This window comes from Gallinula chloropus, assembly GCF_964237585.1.
Source record: "Gallinula chloropus genome assembly, chromosome: 4".
NCBI lineage: Eukaryota > Metazoa > Chordata > Aves > Gruiformes > Rallidae > Gallinula > Gallinula chloropus.
Genome location: NC_140088.1, coordinates 28,095,832 through 28,117,087, shown reverse-complemented (window position 1 = coordinate 28,117,087; position 21,256 = coordinate 28,095,832). Strand labels below are relative to the sequence as shown.

Genomic DNA, 21,256 nt, shown 5'->3' with positions numbered 1-21,256 from the left:
TGGTCAAACATCATCTTTGCTTTTGTTTAGCATAGTTTTGTATTAGGCTATGAGAACACAAACAATCGGCAAACAGTTTACCTTCTGTTCCCTTTGTAACAGCTAGAGCTCAATACAGTATGATATAGCCCCTCCTCTTTGTTTATTAATTATGACTTCCAGGTTTTGGCTGCAGTTATGCCATTTAATGCCTTTAAAACTTCAAATCAGTGTAACCCCTAAACGTTGAAGAGCTCCTTTCAAGAAGGTCCTAGAAGAACAGAGTTATTAGTCATTTGGAAAGTATTTAGAAAACAAGGGAAAAAACCCAAAACCAATGATGAAATCCACCTTCTGGATGGCAAGCAAAAGACATTCAAAAGGTGTATAAGTATGCACACAGAAAAAAAAGTCTAGGATATTTGTTTGCTTTTTCCACATTCTTAAAGCTTGTTCAAGCCCTTTTACTGATTCCTTGTTTTCTCTTCCTTTTTTTTTCCCCCATCTTTCTCCCCCTCCCCAAGTTGGAGATTCTTTTTTATCATCCTTTTGGCTGAGGATGATGGGATGTTTTGGTTGTAGGGTTTTTTCCAAAACCTTTTAAAAAGCATTCTTAGTGGATTGGATGAATCAATGTTGAATAGCACAAGGTTAGTTTAAAGATCAGATTTCACTACTACATTTTTTTTATTAGCAGTTTGCAAGGTGAGGCAAAAAATTAGAACAAATAAGGAATAGAAGCATAATGATTGTGATGTATGAACGCTGAAATTGTTGGTCTGATGAGAGTCTTTGAAAAACATTACCAACCTTAGTTCCCAATATATGGGCAGAGCGGGCAGAATATTTCCAATTTAAGCTGTCCCACAAGACTAGTATTTGAACTGTTCTAGACAACTTAGTGCCAGCACTTCTACTTGGATTTACCAAAATATTTTGTGTTTGCTATTATTAGTATTCCAGATGTATCTTAGTGAAAATACCTTACTATTAGGACATAAAGGTAAAAATTAAACACAAAACTAATAAGCTGTGTAATGTCCCTCAAAATGCACATATATTTATATTTTCTAATGGACGTAGTACTTTTTAAGTATGGGAATTTTGCTAATATATTTTAGGATGCTTCAGTTGCTCAAATTCTGATTTGTCTTGGCTTTTTTTAGTTTCTAACCTGTTATGTCTTTAATATGCAGCTAATTAAAGTAGCATTTGATGAAGAAGTCAGTCCTGAAGTGGTGGAAATATTTAAGAAACAACTAATGAAGTTCCGTTACCCTCAGTCTATCTTCAGCACTTTTGCATTTGCAGCTGGGCAAACAGCACCACAGATAATTTTACCAAAACAAAAAGAAAAGAATACTTCGTTCCGGTATAGTCACTCTTCTGTTATTACTGATGTTCAGTGTTAGTCAAATACATGGAATGATCCTACAGCTTGGCAGAAATGCATATCATTCAAGCAGTTCTCAGGAAAGTCAAACTAATTGCTATGCTGCACCTTTTTCTATTTATTCAATAAAAGGTAGATTAATATGATGTACATGTCGATTTGGTAGAGGAATATAGTATTTATCCAAAGTTCTGGCTGCAGTAAAATTGAACAAGCATCTCGTTACATTTTGAAACACACAATGCAAGTGGCATCTTCAGCTTTGCAAACTATGCCAGCATAAAACTCAGATTTCTTGTAAATTATTTCATAGGTTAATAACCTAATGTGGATGTAGAATTAATTTTACCCTTAGTACAGTCTGTAGAACTGTCCTAGTGTCTTTTAATCTGGAGCTAGAGCTTTGGGTCTTCTTTTAAAGTTTATGTTGTACATTAAGTTTTAATACACCAAATAGATCTTTAGTCTGTTCCAAAGTGGTAGTTCCTGTGATTCTATGTTGATTATTGCATTATTGACACAGGAAAGTAGAATTCCAAACTAGTAATGGATACTTGCTATCTTTCCTGCCTTTGTCGATTTTGTAGATTTATCATATTGCTAGCAAAGTATAAATACCTGAAGAAGGATGATGGCTGCTTATTCATTGCCATTAGACAGAATAGACACAATTTTATCTCAAAATAATAAATTTGGTGTTTAAAAATTAGCTGGTTTTCTGGAGGTTATAACTTTTGTGATTATATTAAATGAATTACAGACAAAATATGAAAAATTATTACATAAGTTTTATTTTGATAAGTGGGTTCATATTAAAAATCTGTACATGCTAATGGGGAAAATCATGTGCATCTTTCTACATATTTTTGTTGCTGTGAACTTATAGTACCTTCTCGAAAAGCATTGTGAAAGGAGCAAAACGTGCGGGGAAGATGACAATTGGGCGCCAATATTTATTAAAGAAGAAAACAGCCACAATAGTCGAAGAAAGAGGGAATCGCCCAGGCTGGAATGAAGATGATGATGTCTCCGGTAATAGTAAAGCTTTTTTTTTTTCTATGCTTGCTGACAAGTCTATCCTATTGCGCTCCCATTCCAGTATATTGAATAATATCTTCAAGAACAAATTGCAGTCTTCCTAGACAAGAAAGAGAAAGGTTTGGAATACGTTTTCTTTTCTGAGGACAGGTTTGACTTCGTTCAGCAGTAAAGCAAAATACTGGATCATTTCTTAATTATCAAACTATTTTCATATAGTACCTTTTTAGCATTTTTTACATCCTAATAGCGTAGATGAAATGGCACAGAGACATGCTTTAGCTTCCATTTATCTTTAGACATAGTGACATCTGCAGTTAGCCTATGATGACAAAGCAGTAGTTGGTGAGAGTCGAGGAAAAGCAAATACTATGGGCAAGACTTACGCAGATGTGGAAGTAACAGATGATTTCTGAAAGCAGCAGAAGTCATTACTATTGAAAAAAGCATTTGTCCAAATTTTGGTTGAAAGGATTTGGAGACAGAAGGTAGAAAGTGATTTGGGCACTTTGTATAGTTCATATGATGGTGTGGAGTTTGACGTTCTTCCAAATACTTCTTTTTCTACCACGTGCTGCTGTCAGTATATCCTTATCTGGACCAGTGCTAATTTATAATAAACCACTAGAGGGAACCAGATTCTCCTGTACATAAACAGGTATTGTTTTGTCATACCATTCTTCCTTTTTTAAAAAAAAAAGTAAGCATTTAAGACAACGAAATGTTTATCAAATACTAATCATTTCTTCAGAACATCAATCAAGTCAAATTTTCCTTTTGAACATTTGGTCAATGAGCAAGGCAACTTATGTGGCTTATGAGCAGATACATAAAAGTTGTCTGAAGGAGAACTGTTACTGGACTGTCTTGGTTCTGTCCGAAATGGAAGAAAGCCATTCCAAGACAGCTAAAAAGTACTGATTCTATTCTTTCATTCCAGATATAAGTGGTGGAAGAAAGGCAGAAAGAAAGGATTACAAAATAAAGAATGTCTTTACAGTGTTGAAAAATTACATTCTTAATTTATTTTCCAGCATCTTCCTGAAGAGACGAGTTAGTATGCAGATTCTTTGGGTCAGAAGCAATTGTGCAGGCTGTCCCTGTGTGACATACCTGTGTATTTGTACTACTTTGGATGATGAAGAAATTATAGGAGTTTGAGCATTGCTGATGTACAGAATAACTACATTCTTCCATGAACACTCTGTTATATAAGCATTAGTGATAGTCATTTCTTTAGTCCCATAAGAAAAATATAACAATGTAAGTTGTGAGGCTTCCTACCTGTTGCTTTCCAGATGTGGTGACTGGGAATGTGTAAGGTGATCCAAGTCTGACAGTTTGCTTTTCTCTCCATGCTGCACTGACACCTCAGGTATAGTAAGCTGACAACAGCAGTAGTTCTTTGCCAAAGGAAATTTGCTATTTAATCATTGCAGTTTCTTTTTATATTGACTGCTGTGAATGACTTTTTGTTTGCAAGTCTCAAAAACTAAGATAAAGGAAACTTTGCAGCTATAGCAACTTTCTAATACTGTGTCCTGGTTCTGGCCTGCCAGAGTCAACCTCCCCAGACAGTCATCACAGGTGAGCTGAGTTAGTCTGGGCTGTTTTCCACACCACCTGACATCACTTCCCCATAAAAGGAGCTGGTTGGGGAGGGGTAGGGGCTTGGTGCTTCCCGGACACTCTGAATGTGACTGGGGTGTCAGGTCAGTTGGTCCTTGTGTTGGGCATCACTCTGTAATCATCTGGTGCGTAAGGTACTCTGCCTTATCACTGAGTGTGAATGTAATTGACTGTTATTTTTCTACATTCACAGTTATTTTGTCAGTAAACTGTCCTTATCCCAACCCACGGAGGCTCTGTCTCTTTCTCCTCCAGGAGTGAGTGAGTGGTGTGTGGTATTCAGCCACTGTTTGGGGCTAAACCACCACATACTCAGACCTAAACATTTTCTTGCCACAATTTAAAGCCTTCACTTCTTATTCTAGATGATGCCCATCTAGAAAAAATTATTCCCTTCATTTTAATTGCAGTGCTTAATGTATTTATGGACTACTGCAAGATTTCTATTTGTTCTTTTCTGGATATTAAATAACTTCAGTTCTTTCAGTTCTTTATTGGTCTCAGTAGACTTCTGATTGTCTTCATTGCTCTTTTCTCAGTCCTCTTGAGCTGGTCCACGTATAGCGTGCAATGTGATTTCCAAAACTGGGCAGAGTACTCTAGCTATTAGTTGTTGCTAATGAACACCTAATGTCACTCCAGTTCCTTGCCACCTTATTTCCAAAGTTCAAAATCACATCACTAATCAGGATCTCAGGAACAGTGAAACAGAGGGATTATTCCTCATCAAAATCAGATTTTAAAAAACCCATTTTAAACTCGAGACAGGAAAACATCTTCATCTCCTTTGTCACGTTAAGGGCACAGATGTGATCTCTTATAACCTCTAACTTTTTAAGCACAAGAAAATGTTTTGCAAACAGAGGAGAGATCAACAGTGCTAAACTCTTCTTATGTAGGTCAGGTAGAGAATTGTTGAGTTTGTTTGAGCTGCAGCAGCAATAAAATTTTTCATCTAGTTTTTATATTAATATGCACCCAAAAAAAATTATTTTGGCCCTGCAAATTCTGAACATTTACTGCCAGTAAAATTTCAATATAACTTTTATTTTTAAAAATAATGTAAATTTCAGTTTTATGAAGTCCTATTTAAAACCCTATGTACTTTTCCATGCTTCATTCAGGAAGAAATACTTCCTTTTGTACACATATTTCAGTGCTTGAGGTGGTAGCAAGTAACTGATACATACTGTGAACAGTAAATCTGCTTTCAGAAGTATTTGGGAATAGTTGGAAGTGTCAATAACAGCCAGGTGGCAGGTTTTGTACAAAGACCTTGCTTGACTTGAATTTCAGTGTAGTTTGAACTTGTGACATAGTTTTTTATCTCTCGTGGTTAAATGTTTTTCTGCATTGGAAAGCACAGCTGACGTTGCATGGCTGAAGAAAGCTGCTGTTTGACATTGAAACAGGCATGAAGAAACTAACAGTTATCTGTTGTGAAATTATGATGCTGAAACTTTTCTTTTAATTTGAACCAAGCCTTAAAAAGATTCTTACATCTTTTGAAGATAATTTAAAAGAATTGCAAGGTCCATTTTATCTTGGATGTTTCACAAATTTATGTGCACATTTTCCATGCTTCTATCTTGTGTACGTCTTTGCGTAGCACATTTTCATAAATTGTTTAAAGAAATATTATCTGCCTTTGGTTCAGTAGAAATGCATATATGAGAGAACCTTTTAGAGGATTTTAACAGGATTGTTGTCAGCTGTGCCAGTTAGAAGTGCAATAGGTAACTGTGTGTTACGTTCAGATTTCCTGATTAAAATATTTTTTTAATTGCTTATAATTATATAAACTGTGGTTTGTATGTATTGTTTGTTGTCATTCATCACTGAGAGTAAGACAAACTAGCACTTTGTTCAGAGGAAAATAGAATCATTTTCTGTGTAACTGTTGGCCTCCCCAGTAGCAAACTTTTAATGGTTTTTAACTTCAGTTTCAGATGACAGTGAGCTGCACACAAGTGGTACCTTAAAAGCATCAGAAAAATCAACAATGGAGCAATTAGTTGAAAGAGCCTGTTTCAGAGACTATCAACGTTTGGGACTAGGGACCATCAGTAGTAACTCTTCCCGTTCAAAAACAGAATACTTAAGAATAACTGCACTGAACAGGATGTATTCACTTTGCAGGAGGTGAGTTTACCAGTTCAGCCAAGTAGTTGAAAAAAGATGACAGAACACATACCACCTGATCCAACCTTTTAAGCAATTTCTACTGTGAAATTTTTTGTCTACAGTAGGAGTGTTCAACCTTGAAGCAATTTGTGTTCCACTCAGGAATTTGTCTTCTAGTGGCTGCGTATGTATTCATTAGATTTGGAAAGAGTGGCAGTGATGGTAGCCAGAAGTTAGCTGTCAGAACTACCCCAGAAGCTCTCTCAGACAACAGAAGTCTTCCTTTCTAGGCTCTTTCTAGAGCCCATGGAAAGTGGTCGCCTCTGGTGCTTTTGGAGAAGACTAACCTAGATACTCTGAATTGCTTTTGAAGAACTTTCTCTCTCTTGGCTTTCTACGCTGCTGTATAAATCTTTAAGCTTTTTTCAGCTTTCAGACTTAGAGAATAAAGTTGCATGGTAGAACTCACCCTCTCAGTATGGTTTCTGTAATTTGCTGGTCAGTACTAGACATTATTTATGTCAAATATTTGCATATGTGTTCCTAAATAAAACCAGCAAGCCTCAGAAACAATTACATGTATTTTCTTCAAACAACAAACATGTTTTAAAATAGAATTCATTAAAATATCTACAGCACTTTAAGTTTGTTATGTGCTGTGTTTCAACACATTGATAAAATAACTAACTGAATTTTTGTTGCAAAACCTGATGTAGTTTACTACTACTACCCACAAAAATTCTTTTTAATACAAAAGTGTATCTTCGTGGGTCATACCAGAAGAGCATTTGCATTCTCTAAAGCCCATTTTGGCTAGTCATTGCTTTCATGATGGATAATGAAATCACCAGTTCATGAGAAAAGGGCACACAAGAAAATATTAGATCTTTTCTTTTCTGACCTATCTAGAGTAAACAGACTAATAACTGATTCCAGTTGATTGCCATGGAATAAAATGCAGACAAAGGCACTAAATCTGTACATTTTCATTATGCTTTGAACACTATGCAGACAACTCTTTCTTCCCCTAAACCCACCAGTTTTTAATAGTCTGTAGGATTTTCTGGAAAAGATAATTAACGTTTGAGTGGATTACAAATCTCAGGATATAAATACTTACCTAGCACCATATTAGGTTACTGTTTTTTAAGAAGTAGACTATAGATACTGTGTACTTTGATTTTGTATGTATTACATACATTCAATAAATGTCAAAGAACTGAATTTGCAGGAACAGTCCATATTGTAGAGAAACAAAGTTATTCAGTAAGCACTAACTTTTCTGTGCTCCTCATCTTAATTTCTTCTTAATATATGAAATTGGCACTTGAGTATGTTTTGGAGGAGACAGAAAATAATCTTTCATATTTCTTGTTTCCTTCACTAACATGAACACAACTACCATCTTGCTGGGCTTTCTATTTTTAAAGGTACTGTATCAGTGAATTTCCTAATCTTTCAATATATTGTAGTGTTTTAAAAAGTATTTTAAAAATGCTATTTCAAATGCACTATTCCAAAGAATCTTGCTGTGAAATTTCAATGTATTTTGACATAAACCAAACCCTGTTATTTTAGTTTTGCTACTTTAGGCAATCAAAACAAACCTACTGCATCATTTGCACACATGAAAATGTCATGCTTAAAAATATGGCTCCATTATAGTGACAGATAAGAAATACACCAAGAAAAATATTACTAAATAAATTACTAAATTGCTATTAATAAGGTAGTCTTAAAAATTTTTAATAATTACGTTTGGCTTTAAGATGCAGTTTTCTTTGTTAAGTAATGTATTTGCTAGGAATGGACTGAAAATAAGTTACTAAATAAAAAAATAATTTGAACAATCGACGTATATTATCATTAAGATGTGTATTTAGCTTGTGGGGTTAGGAATATTTTTTCATGGTTTAAAATTTTGAAAGCAAGTTTAATTGCTCTTCTATGTTTTCACCTTTTTGTCGAAACAGTTATCCTGGGCTCCTGGTAGTACCTCAGTCTGTTCAAGACAGCAGTTTGCAGAGAGTTGCTCGCTGTTACCGTCACAATCGCCTACCAGTTGTCTGTTGGAAGAACACTAAAAACAGTACTCTTCTACTCAGATCTGGGGGATTTCACGGGAAAGGTGTTGTTGGCCTCTTCAAATCCCAAAACACACACACTACAGGTGAGTTGATGCAGCTAAACTTTCTGTATAAGTAATTTTATATAGAAATATAAAATATCAGGATGTGTACACCCTGCTTAAGAGTTGAACACGAAATAGTTTTTATTCAGGTTTGTTCCACTTTATTAGGCAGAAACAGCTTGATATTTCCTGCATTTATATTTTCTAATCACTTCCTAATTGCACTTCAGATTCAGACACTAATTTTATCTGGGCTATTTAGATACTAATTTTAACAGGACTACCTTGAAATTTCTTTTGCCACATATAGCTAATTAGGTTATTGTCTATTAGACTCCAGCATAGAATTTGATTGGATCATAATTGGAGAAAACTATTTATAAGTTACTATTTTGGTTTGTCTAAAGATGCTTAAATTCTTTGACTCTCTCTTATTTGAAATCTTGCTTCTTGTGGTCAAGATACCAAATCCTGGTTTAAGCAGCTATGATATCTTTGTTCTATAGTTTGTTCTCTACACCTTTTATAAAGGCTGAAGGTTGCTGACAAGTAACTTAGAAATGTTACTTTTTGTTTTGACACTGAAGGGAAAAACACATCATCTCTATCCTCTTTGTATTCATCAGCAGCTAACGGTGAATGCTTTAAGTAGACACCAAGAGGTAACAGACTCAGAAGTTTAGCTTTATGGAGTGAAAGGCAAGAGAGGATTGCCGAGTGCTGCTCTGCAGCCAGTGATGAACATTTGAGCACTCTTTGTCATCCAAGGAATAGCTTTTTGAACCTTTAATAGGCAAACCATGACATTTGCAATATTCTGCTTTACATAATAAGATTTTATTTTGCTATTCTATATATTTATAAATGTATCATAATGTATTCCGTTATTCTTATGTCTCTAGCTCCTGCTTCTTTAGAATCCTCAAGCAGTATTGAACAGGAAAAATACCTACAAGCCTTACTGAATGTGATATCCGTCCACTGCAAAATGAATGGCAGTAATACTCTCACTGTTAGACCAACAATTGCTCTGTCTCCAGGTAAAATTGGTTTATATAGTGCTTTTCTATAGTTAAGTTGAAAAAGTAATTGGGAGTTTCATGTCCCATAGGAATTCTGCTGTTTCTTTATTGTTGCAGTTTCCAGATAGTTTATAAAGTCTTAATTTCAGTGAATGTGTTTTCCATATGTAAAGAATTTTTATAATCTTCCCAAAATATTTTTCAGTATTCTTAATCTGACAATCAATGGTTATCCACCTGTGAGACATAGTTTTTGATGAAATTCACTTGATTTTGATGGCCCATCTTGAGGCATTAATGATTTATTAAAAATATGGGACAAATAAATTTGGGGGGTTTTATATCAAATGCAAAAAGTACATAATAGAATGAAAAGCATTGATCTGCTTTAAAGTCTTTTATTACAAAGTAAGTGTATTGAAAACCATATATTGAACAAGAGACTGCAAAATTTTAAGAGAATGCAGAACACTACTCTTTCATATAATGAGAAAATACCAAATTAGAAGCTCAGGTCCTACATGAACAGATTCACTGTTTAATTGCAGCAGCATATAGGTATGTTCATGTGTTACACACTCATAGTAGACTTCTGTCATTTCCAAGTAGAGCTTTACTTGCCATGAAACCTCTTTCAAAATACACTATTAGAGTTATGCCTATATGGACCCATGAAGAAATGAATCCACTCTTTGTTTTAGTTATTATGTGATGAAACCTGATAAGGTTTATGTGAAGATAACACCAATGTCTTAGAGGGTTATGTGACTTGATATTGTGTCTGTCTTGTCTTACTCAGTTGGTGGCAATTAGCCTAATCTAGCCAAACAGTGGCTTTTCTTGTAAAATAACACCATCCCTGAAGTGTGCATGCTTTGCTTCATTTATTGTAAAATATGTTGATTGCGTAGCTGTATCTAACATCCATATTGTTGCCAATGTATGCATTCTGTCTTAAAATTCTGAAGTACAAAGTTGGCAAGAATCATCTATATTGTGTGGAAAAGGACATTTTATTGGTTATTTTAAATGTTAGTCTGAGTTATTTTAAATGTTAGTCTGAGTAACACTGTAGCTTTTTAATCTTCTATTCTTTTTTTGGCTGACTTTAGGCACTGAAAGGAGGGCTTCAAGAATGTCTACTGTGTTTAAGCAGGTAGTGCCAGGACATTTGGATGTAAATCTATCCAATAGCTTTGCTCGAGGAGGTTAGTAAGACTAGCTCAAAGTCTCTTATTTGAAGTAATAAATGATAGAATGTTAGTGAAATAAAAATAATTACACTATTACTGAACCATTACTCTGTGAATCTGCAAAATAGAAATTGCAGATTAGCCTCAGTCCATAACATTCTTTAAGTATCTAATTCATTTACATACTATTGACATAAAGTTTGTTTCATGTTGGAAATTAGTGAAAAATTAAGCACTCCATTAGGAATTTTTTTCAAAATACTTTGATTCATCCATATTTTGAATTTGGCCTGAAAATTCATATTTTATATTAGGTTTGAATGCACTTTAGAATCTACAATTCCAGGTCATTCCAGCATTTGGCTGAAGATTGACTGACGCTTTATAAAGTCACAAATAACCTTTCTGAATAATTTTACTCTAGGTAAAGGAGGAAGTTATGAGGCCAGACTGTAATAAGTAGGGAGATGACAGTGCACTATGCTTGGGTACAAGGGCTCATCACTGTAATTTCTACAAGAAGCTTTTTCTGTGAGCTTGGTTCCAACTACCTTACTCTTCTAGTCTGATGGAAGTGTTTTTATTTTTTTATGTGCAATGTATGCATAAATTAGTACGTGAAATTCCTTAGATATTTTTGTTAGGATAGGAGTGAATCTGTTTTCCAAAATGGAGCATCTTATAATTCATCTCTTACCTTTCAGCCCTGAAGGCTGCTCTTACTATTATTTTTAAGCATCTAAAAGTTTCCTTTTTTCCTTTTTCACTCCTTCCACCTTTTTGAGCAGTCCTTTAATCATCTTGGAGCAAATGCAGCTCAGATTTTCAGAGGTTGGAGTGAGGAAGGTCATAAAATACCTTATTGAAAATGAGACCGACTTCAACCTGCTAAGGTCCATTCCAAGTCAAATTTTTGTGGGGTAGAGAACCTGTAGCTTCATATGGGGAAGAATTAAACAGTTTTGTAGAGGAAAACTTTTTAAAGAGATGGACAGGATTAGAGAAATGAAAGAAGAAGGCAGGAGGAGGGAGGGAGGGAGGGAGGGAGGGAGGGAGGGAGGGAGGGAGGGAGGGAGGGAGGGAGGGAGGGAGGGAGGGAGGGAGGGAGGGAGGGAGGAAGGGAAATACTTAGAACTTTATGGGAAGTTGTGTGAACGTTGTAGCAGAAAGAATGGAAAATTCCATTGATTTTCATTAATCATAGTATATGCTTATTTCATATCTAAAATTTCAGTTTATGATCCCTGTCTTGTTATTGTAATACATGGAGATGAAAAAACCCAGGGATTTTAATTGAATAGAGAAAAAGGCTAGAGACCTAAGAGAACAGGAGTTACTGGTGTCTGGAGTTCTCAGATAAATTGGTGACTCTGTCCCGCTTGAGTTTGTACTGATACTGTGAAAATGCTGGGTAGCTGACTGCAGACGCTTGTGTTGGGACAAAAGTGCCAACAGTGAAGTGGTGCTGAGGGGCAGTGAAGCTGCTCCAGATAAGTAAGGGAAAGCTTGATAGTTAACTGTATGGAAGTTGTCTTTTGAAGATAAAAGTATTACTGAAATAACTGTTGCTGGTTTCTGGGGTTAGAGTTTGCGCTAAGTGAGATAGGATGGATTTGTTGCCTACTCAGTGAAGAAAAAAGTCTCAAGGCAGTATTAGGTCACAGATGTGTTGCTTTCTTGGATGTTTAAGTCCCTTGGCGAAATTTCAGCAGTGATCAGGAAGAGGGCAGAGAAGTTATCTTGTGTCTTGCTGGATTGATGCCACACCTGCTCTGTATATCTGAAAGGTGTAATTACAGCTCAGTATCTGAAGTCTATTCACAGTTCAACAGGATACCTAAGGACTTTGCTGAAACATAAAAATGTTTGACAAGCACAATGGGAGCCTTAGTGAAGGTGAGAAGTTGACAGGGTAAGAAAGAACAGGGAAAGGGAATATCTCCCCGTAGAGAAGTAAACAGTAGGTTAATTAGATCAGTTAACAATTGTTTTAGAATAAACTCTAAAATATGCAAATGATATAAACCTGTTCTTCCCAAATTGATTCACATTATTTATTATTGTAAGCTTTTTACTACGTTTTCACAACTAGTTATGTTTCACATGTGGTGTCACACAGATGTATGTAGGACCAAAAATAGAGAGTTTTGGCCAGCTGAAAGAACACTTATTTTATACAGGCAGTCTACAAATGGTGATTTCTCTCTTGTTTATATTCTTAAGAGTAACTAAGAAAGAAAAAAAGAAAAAAAACCCAAATACAGTGGTGTCAGCTAGTGACTTTCTTATCACAAGCAGCTATGGATTATGCACTACACTGTAAAAATAAAATAGCAGTATTTTTGTGGTTTTGATTCTGGATCCCTGTTTCTTTGTTTTTCTTCTCACACATACCAAGGCTCAAAAGCCAGGTTCAGCTATGATACACCAATGGAAAATGGCATTTTCCATTTTTTTTGTGCCAGACACTGTGTTTTTAATACACATCCTTTTAAAATTTAAGTTTAGAGATATGTGCCACTGCTTGAATAGTATTTATCATTTTTTTTAAATTACCATTGTTCTATATTTATCAGTCGCCCGTAATGATTGTGTCTGTGTCAGGTAGGGTTCTTATTTTGTCTGGAACATTCTAACAAAGTAGTTGTCTAAAGCCCAGTTAAGTTGCTTCTGATCTGAAATATTTGGCCAGATATTTCATATCATATTATATTTCATAAGATATTTTCATACTTGGACCTTTGTTTGTTGATATCTTTCATAAGAATTACAAATTCACTCAAAATACATACCTTTCCTTCCTGGATTATTTTATAACTATGGTATGGGTTTACTGAACAGCACTTCTTACCTAGAAGTGTTGTGTAATTTAGTAGAATAAAATGTTTTCTCAAGATGATTTGTTGCTACTGTTGGAAAAATACTAGAATATTTATAATTAATAACTACACACTTGGCTCAGACATTTATTTTAAAAGCAGGATACATTAATATTTTGCATATTTTAATAGAATATTTATATTGAAAAGTTGCTTGTGTTCATGTGGCTTTTGAGCCAAAGTACACTTGCTGGTAAACATATAAAGCTCACAATAAAATGATAATTTTAAGGGAGGAGGAAATATCTCTGTGATAGATATTATGTGTTTTCTAAATTATATACTTTTATAGAGTGCTTTAAAAAATTTTGTAGGGGTATAGACTTAACATTTTGAGGACTGATTTGATTTTGAGGTCCATCAAATTCTGCACATAAAACAGGTTTTTTAAAAGCACCATGGTTTGGGGTTGTTATTAAACTAACTTTCAGCTTGACAAGAGCTTTCAGTAAAATATTCAGCAGAACAATTCAATCATTACAACTCTTTTGGTATTATAATTATGGCAAAACATGGTGGCTGTGCTATGTGTTTGAAACTATTGCAATAACAATGAAAATTACTCTATTTTGATAAATGGGTACTTCCTTCCCATTTTATATTGGTTTTCTGGCTTGATCGATGTTTTGTCTTGTGATGTCTGATAAATCATGAACTATAAAGAAATTCAATATATACTAGATCTTTGGAAATTAATAACCCTTTTCTTTTCTCCTGCAATGTGTCTCGCTGCAATGTGCATTCCATTCCTCCTCCTTCTGTCTTAACTGTTATCTACCAGTGCTTGGGTACAGAGATAAATGTTTCACTCATTCAAATTCCAAATCAACAACTAAGGGAAGAGTCCATCAAGGTACTGTATTCTGTGTCCTGAAAGCATGTTCTTTTCTACCATCTCCATAACTACTACAATACCTTAATACATGCTGAAGTGATACTGACAGAAAGCCTTGACTCTGTATTAACAAAATTTTGGGGTTTCATAGTTCAGTGTTGTGGTTTTCTTTTGGTTTGGGGTTGTTTTGGCCATTGAATGTATGATCCAGTGACAGTGATTAGCCACACACTTCACCATGTTATTCTTTAATAATGTTATGATCTAATGCAGAGTAGTATGTAAAAAATGTTCTGTGTGAAACTTTAAACAGCTGAAAATTAATTCTGCAAAGGAGCCCTTAGTATTCCTACTGCTTCAGTAAAATAGCTAAGAAACACTGTTAACTAGTCAGTGGTCTTTCTTTCAAAATTATTGTTCATGTTAGTGAAAAGAGGAAAATTTGTATCTGCCAAATTAGAAAGTTATAGCAATATGATGTATGCCAAATAGCAAAAGCTAGATATTACTAACAGAAAATAAGGAAAAAATACTAGGCAAAATTAACTAGAAATATGATTGTGTCTTATTAATCACTGTTACCCATCACTGGTTAACATTTTCATCTGCATATATTTGTAACCAGTTGTGTTGCTTTTCATGTTCTACAGGTGCTAATGATGGCCTATATTTGTAAAATGGTAGAAAGTGTGACCGTGCAATTTTTTTATATATCATTTTTAGAGACAGTTTTCTGTGTGTGAGCCAGTATTATTTCATACCAAATGAACAAGAAATTATTTCTTTTAAACACTTGCTGTGATTTCTGCTTGCTAAAGCCTGTTATTTCATCTGTGGTAGCTCAGACGTGGAACAGAAGTGTATGCTAAGCATACTACTTTACTATGTGAGTTATTTTATAAAACTGACTTTCTTTAAAGTGGAAACTGCTTAGAACTGTTACCAGTTCATAAGTTCCTAGCCAACCATTCTCAGCTATTCCTACTCATTTGCTTGCATCTAAGACTAGCAGCCAGACAGGCAGACAAGTCCCTGTTGAGGATTACCGTATAGAATTATTCTTTATTAGAACATAATCCTGGTTCTAATAAATAGAAGAAAATTATTTTGGTGGTTGAACTATCTCAGTGGAATTTTACTGTTATCTGCAGCTTTTTTCTTCTATGGTAAAATGTTAACTATGCATATTATTGAATTTTACTGAAGGGCTTGGAGGGTTTTTTTGGTGCCATATATCTAAATGTCTACTACTGAGGTATTTCTAGTGCCTCTTTTGGATATCTGCTACACAGATTTATGGGCAAGAGGCTCTTCTGATAATCCGATTTACTGCATATTGGGTTAAAGAATGTCACGCTGCCATTTAAATGGCAAATTTAGTATACTTTAAGGGATTCCATTTTCAAGTAGTGCTATATATATTCTGAAAATTAAGTACATTTCACATACCTCACATTGAACACGCAAAAAAAGACTTACAGAATTACTATTATTAACAAAAAATAAAAATATTTACCACTTGTATTTTCTTCTGCTGGTGCTAAACAGGCCTTGGCAATCTCATTTAATACTACTTTATCTTATGTTGAAATACTTAAGCATGATCAGATCAGAGCTTGTCTGTGTGCTGTAGGAATTTCCTCCGCTGGAAACAACAATACAGCTGCATCAGCAAGGTGCAATATGCAACCTAAAAACACTCTTGAGAGTCAGAGTTATCAGGTTGGTACAGTGCCATTCAGATGTTGCTGCGCTGCTTGCAGATGCAAGTCTGTAGTTCCATGTCACCCTGCACTGTTCGAAGCTCATGTTGTCACTAGCTTTGAGATTTCAGTAATGGCAATTTTACTGCCAGATTAAAACTGGAAGACTGCAATCTTCCAGGTATCCTCTCTGCTCATACAGCTATACCCTAGCCACGTCTGTTAGTATACAGTCTTGAAACACAAGAGCTGGCTTAAAATCCTTTTCATTTCTAATTGTCCCTTAGACATAGAGAATTAGAAACTAAAATTGATGGCATTCTGCATTTTGTCCTGAAATGTATCATTTGAATTGATCATCCTTATATACCTTTTAATTATAATACAATATGGCTGATACTATTCTGTAGTGTAGGGCAAATTGAACAGAAGAATTTTAGGTAACAGGGAATTTGAATTGATAGTATTCCCATTCTCAAATAAAATTTATATATAAAATATATAAAGAATATATAAAATTATATCCTTTAGTAGCTAGAATTCAAAAATAATATGGCTTTGACAAGGAAATACATCAATGTTTTATCCCAAATTCTAAAAAGAACACCACTAGCAATTTCCTTTCCATACACCGAAATAGGTATTAATTACTTGCAAGTTGTAATTTGCTTCATCATTGTATTATTGGTATCATAGCAATATTTTCTCTACAACAGAAAGCACTGTTTAGGGTTTCATTTGTATATAAGGTTAAATTATAATGCAGTATGATGCTTTTGACAAGTTTTATTATGAAAATATTTCTTTCAGTATGTGGCCCTATGTCCTATGAGGGATGCAAGACATGTATAAGCTCTATACTTTTCAAACTATGTTTTAGCATATGCCTTGATAATTGTGATCTCCAGTGCCTCATGAAAAGAGGTTTATAAATATTTTTCATCCTTATGAAGGTGTATGGGCGAGTCTTCGTTCAAGCAACCGATTTATCAACACTCAGACTCCATTCATTGATGTTGGTGCACGACTTGCAGGGAAGGATAACAGCGCTTCCTACAGTAGCAGCGCCTTTCTGCAGAGTCAGCTTTTGAGGCGGCAGGCAGCCCTCTATATATTTGGAGAAAAATCTCAGTTACGGGTAATGGCAAATATTTTTTAATGTCAACATATGTTTTGTTTGGTTGAGTTTAATAAACCAAATCTTTTACAAAACACTAAGTAATATTCTAGATAAGGCAGAAGGTGGAAATTTGTGTGAGGATTATTCCTATATGCAGAGTAACAATTAATGCTGTATATAACTCAGTGGGGACTAGGGAGGGTTAAAATCAAATTCTTTGCAAATTTTGTTTCTATTTTGACTTTTTACTGTCATTTCAGATGTTTTTTTTATCATATTTGTGTAATGAGTTGTATTTTTAAATAATGGTTATGTATCAGGTATTAGTCCATTTTTTACTTTGTCTTTAATAATTGATTTGCAAATTTTCCTTTTGGTTTCTTCATTGCACATTGGTACACAGAATAGTCATTTTTATTTAGATTTCATTTGACGTTCTATCACTTTCTATAATAATTCACATAATAATTTACAGAAATATCTTAAGTCTATAATCAAAGTGTTCTGAGTTAATAGAATGAAGCATAAAAATGTAACACAAAAGACTAAACAGAAATTTTGCAAGTAAACATTTATCATTGTTCCCAAAGTTTGCAAACAGGTCTGTTCATACCAATTTTTCTTCTTGTTAAATCATCTTTTATAACTATAACCCTCAGAAGGCTCTGGCAAAGGAGACACTTTGATGCAAAGGTACAGGAAGAGTAATGAAGAGAAATAATTACATAGAATTAAATTGTCATCATCCAATAGTAACACTTACTCAAGTTTCTATTTGTTTGATTTCTTAATGAATGATCAAAGTTAAGTCATGCATCTAAAGGTATGTAGGAACATTTTTAGTCTGTTACTTTGAGGTGCCCCTTTAGATCATTTGGGCAAAAATGGAAGTTGTTTAATGTATCAGCAATCACAAACTAGGTGGGTATAATATGTTAGTGCTTGGTATAGATTAAAGTATTTTTAAGGTATTACCATACAGGTGTGCACTTATTGTGCAGAATGTGAAAAGACCTGACTATTGGATGTACAAACAACAAGCATTGGACAAAATCAACATGAAATAGTCTGAAATCCTGTAGAATGTATATGATTTGGAAAATGTTTGAAAATCAATACTTCCAGGATACTTAACTTTATTTTGGATAATTTCCTTGCTGGTTTAGAGTTTACAGTTTTTTTGCCTTCTGTTTTGTTTTGTGTAATAATGTAATTTTGCAGATGAGTAATCTCTTGGCATTTCCAAGGAAAAAGGGCATTGGATTAGCAAACATAAGAATAAAATTACATAGTGATTAAGTTACGGTTTGGAGCCTGCTGGCATTGATTTGTATCATGTCTATAAGATCAATTCAGCTTTTGAATAAAGAAATCTTAATTTTTGATTGTGGAGTACTTTCCTAGCTTTTGTTATCATCCTGCTAACTTGGAATTTGCTGGCTTTCTAAAGGCCTTGGCATTACTGATGTTGATTCCTGTAAGAACCTGCTTTATTCTGCTAAATATTATGTCATATAAACTATGATATAAACAAAAATATATAACACATTAAGGAAATTGTGCTACTTTTCTCAATAGTTTTTATCATACATTATTACAACTTACCATTCTAAAAATTAGTTTGGTAGTTGTGCTATTGAATCTATTTTTGAACCATAACAAAATGTAAACAGAACTAAATCTGGAGCTTCACTGTCCTACGTTTTTGCTTGGCATCCTATGAAGCAGCTTAATAAAGATTATTGCTGTTCAGTTTTCCTTCCATGAAAGAGCAATTTCTGGAGAAAACTGAAAAAGTTTGCTGTGTGGATCTTCAGTGATGCTTCATACATAAGACTTGTTTCCCAGTAATGTTCTCCATATTATCCTGTTCAGTATAGTTGCAGTTTTTTTCAGTTAACTAAGTTGATCTCTTAAGTCAGACAAGACTTTGAGGTTTGCAGAGACTGTCAGTGAAAATCTGCTTCCCTTGTAAGTTACATCTGCTGTTGTCCTTTTCACACAGGGATTCAAACTTGATTTTGCTTTGAATTGTGAATTTGTTCCTGTTGAATTCAGTGACATCCGACAGACGAAGGCAAGCTTTAAAAAGCTGATGAGAGCTTGTGTTCCCAGCACTATTCCTACAGATTCTGAGGCAACATTCCTTAAAGCACTTGGAGAGTCAGAGTGGTTCCCACAGGTAATTTATATGACAGGTACTTCTAATAACGTATATGCAGCACTGCTTACACAAAATAAATTTCAGACTCTTCTGACAAAGAAATATTGTGTTGTAACCAGCTGTACTTTGTTCATTGTCATTATTTTGCATGCTAACAATTCTGTCATTACATAAGCATTATTATTTTAATAGAATGTTGTGGTTTAACCCCAGTCAGCAACTAAGCACCACATAGTCACTCACTCACTCCAGCCCTTCCCTAGTGTAATGGGGTAGAGAATAGGAAGAGTAAAAGTGAGAAAACACGTGGGTTGAGACAAAGACAATTTGACAGGTAAAGCAAAAGCCAACTGCAGAAGTATAGCAAAACAAGGAATTCCTTCACCACTTGCCATGGGCAGACAGCTGTTCAGCCATCCCCAGGAAAGAAGGGCACCATTGCACGTAGCAATGATTTGTGAAGGCAAATGCCATCACTCTGGCTGTCCACCCCCTCCTTCTTCACCCAGCTTTATATGCTGAGCATGATGTCATATGGTATGGAATATCTTTTTGGTCAGTTGGGGCCAGCTATCCTGGCTGTGTCCCTTCCCCACTCCTTGTGCACCCCCAGTCTACTCACTGGTGAGGTGGATGAGAGGCTGAAAAGGCCTTGGCTCTGTGTTAGCACTGCTCAGCAGTAACACAAACATCCCTGTGTTATCAGCACTGTTTTCAGCACAAACCAAAATATGGGATATGGGGAAGTGTTTGTGGGGCAGAGGGAACTGTGTGTTTGTTAATCTGTTCTTTCTAAATCTGTTCCTTTACTTCTCTATCCCATATTGCCTTACATAAAGATTAACCAAATAAAGATAAGACTTGGAAGTAACTTTGCAAGATTCAAATTAAGAAGGATGTGGCAACGCTCTTTGTAAATCTAAATTGCAGTAAATATATCCTAAATGTTTCGTGTTGTGTTTTGGAATCCTCTTCCAAATAAAAGTCTCAAATGCAATCAATCATAGTAAACAAAATAAACTCTTATGCTGATTTCTTAATGAGGAAATACATGCGAATAACATAGTAGCTACGTGTCAGAAAACGAACTGGTTGAAGTGTGCTGCAGTGCAAGGAGTGGCCTAACTTCTTCCGTTCTTCCTTCCTTAGAGAGCATAAGACCTGTGCCAGGCCACCACGTTCTTTAGGAAGGGGCAACAAGGGGGAAGAGCATGTAGACTTGACTCCTTCACAATGTGAACGTTTTCAATCACAGAGTAGCTGAGCAAGTTGATAAGTGTAGATAAATGAACTTAATGTCACTTTGATGAAGTAAACATGTCCCTACAGCCGCCAGTGAAGGAGAAACAATAACATTGAGTATACTTTCTTTTGGCATATTTGAGAGGAAAAGTATCGCTTCTTGCTTAGGACTGGATCAGTGTCACGCACTAGCTGTGTGACATTCAAAACACATTTCTGTGCTTTAAATCATAGTGTGTGTGACTTATGTGGTAAAGATAATTTATGACTGATTTGACACATTTTCTATCATTCCTGTGAAAGGACATAGATCTGTCATCTTGGAAATGTGTTTTTATTATATTAAGATTTCCTTTCCTGGGTAATAGAAGTTACACAATATTTATTTTAACATTGTACAGGCTAAATATTTCTTTATAAGGATGTGAATGTGTAAGAAGAAATTTTAAGTGCTACCCTATCTTTTGTATTCAGAACATAAAAGTAGTATCTTGCATGTTTTTTGTACTGGATCTGTACAAACAGATTCCATATCAGTTTCTTCAAGAGGAATGGCAAAAAACAGCCTTTCTTCTATCCTACTGATTAAGAAAGTATAGAACAGTAAACAGATTGCTTGGGTTTAAAAGTAGTGCCCTTTGCAATCTTTTCCTGCTAAAAATTGCAGGATAATTAGTTTCTTTTATTTTCTAAGTAATGATTATGTGAATGTTCAGAGGAATTAAATGTTTTCCATCACAATTTCCATGGTAATATTCATAGGATTTGGGGTTTTTTTTTGAAAGGAAGAAATTAGACTGCTCT

At 34.8% G+C, this 21,256-nt stretch overlaps 1 protein-coding gene across 4 annotated transcripts in view; it reads left to right on the top strand.

The window, feature by feature from the left end:
- Positions 1-21,256, top strand: part of SBF2 (SET binding factor 2) — a gene marked incomplete at its 5' end in the record, with an annotated part of 253,439 nt that overhangs the window by 210,261 nt on the left and 21,922 nt on the right. For 3 of the 4 annotated variants that reach the window (XM_084263410.1, XM_084263409.1, XM_084263408.1), the window contains 7 exons: positions 1,176-1,351; positions 2,259-2,404; positions 5,983-6,181; positions 8,137-8,333; positions 9,197-9,334; positions 16,880-17,064; positions 19,052-19,228. In XM_084263410.1, the coding sequence (XP_084119536.1) occupies positions 1,176-1,351; positions 2,259-2,404; positions 5,983-6,181; positions 8,137-8,333; positions 9,197-9,334; positions 16,880-17,064; positions 19,052-19,228 (1,218 nt within the window). Of the gene's footprint in view, positions 1-1,175; positions 1,352-2,258; positions 2,405-5,982; positions 6,182-8,136; positions 8,334-9,196; positions 9,335-10,428; positions 10,525-16,879; positions 17,065-19,051; positions 19,229-21,256 lie in introns of all 4 variants that reach the window. The other variant, XM_084263407.1, reaches the window with a different exon arrangement.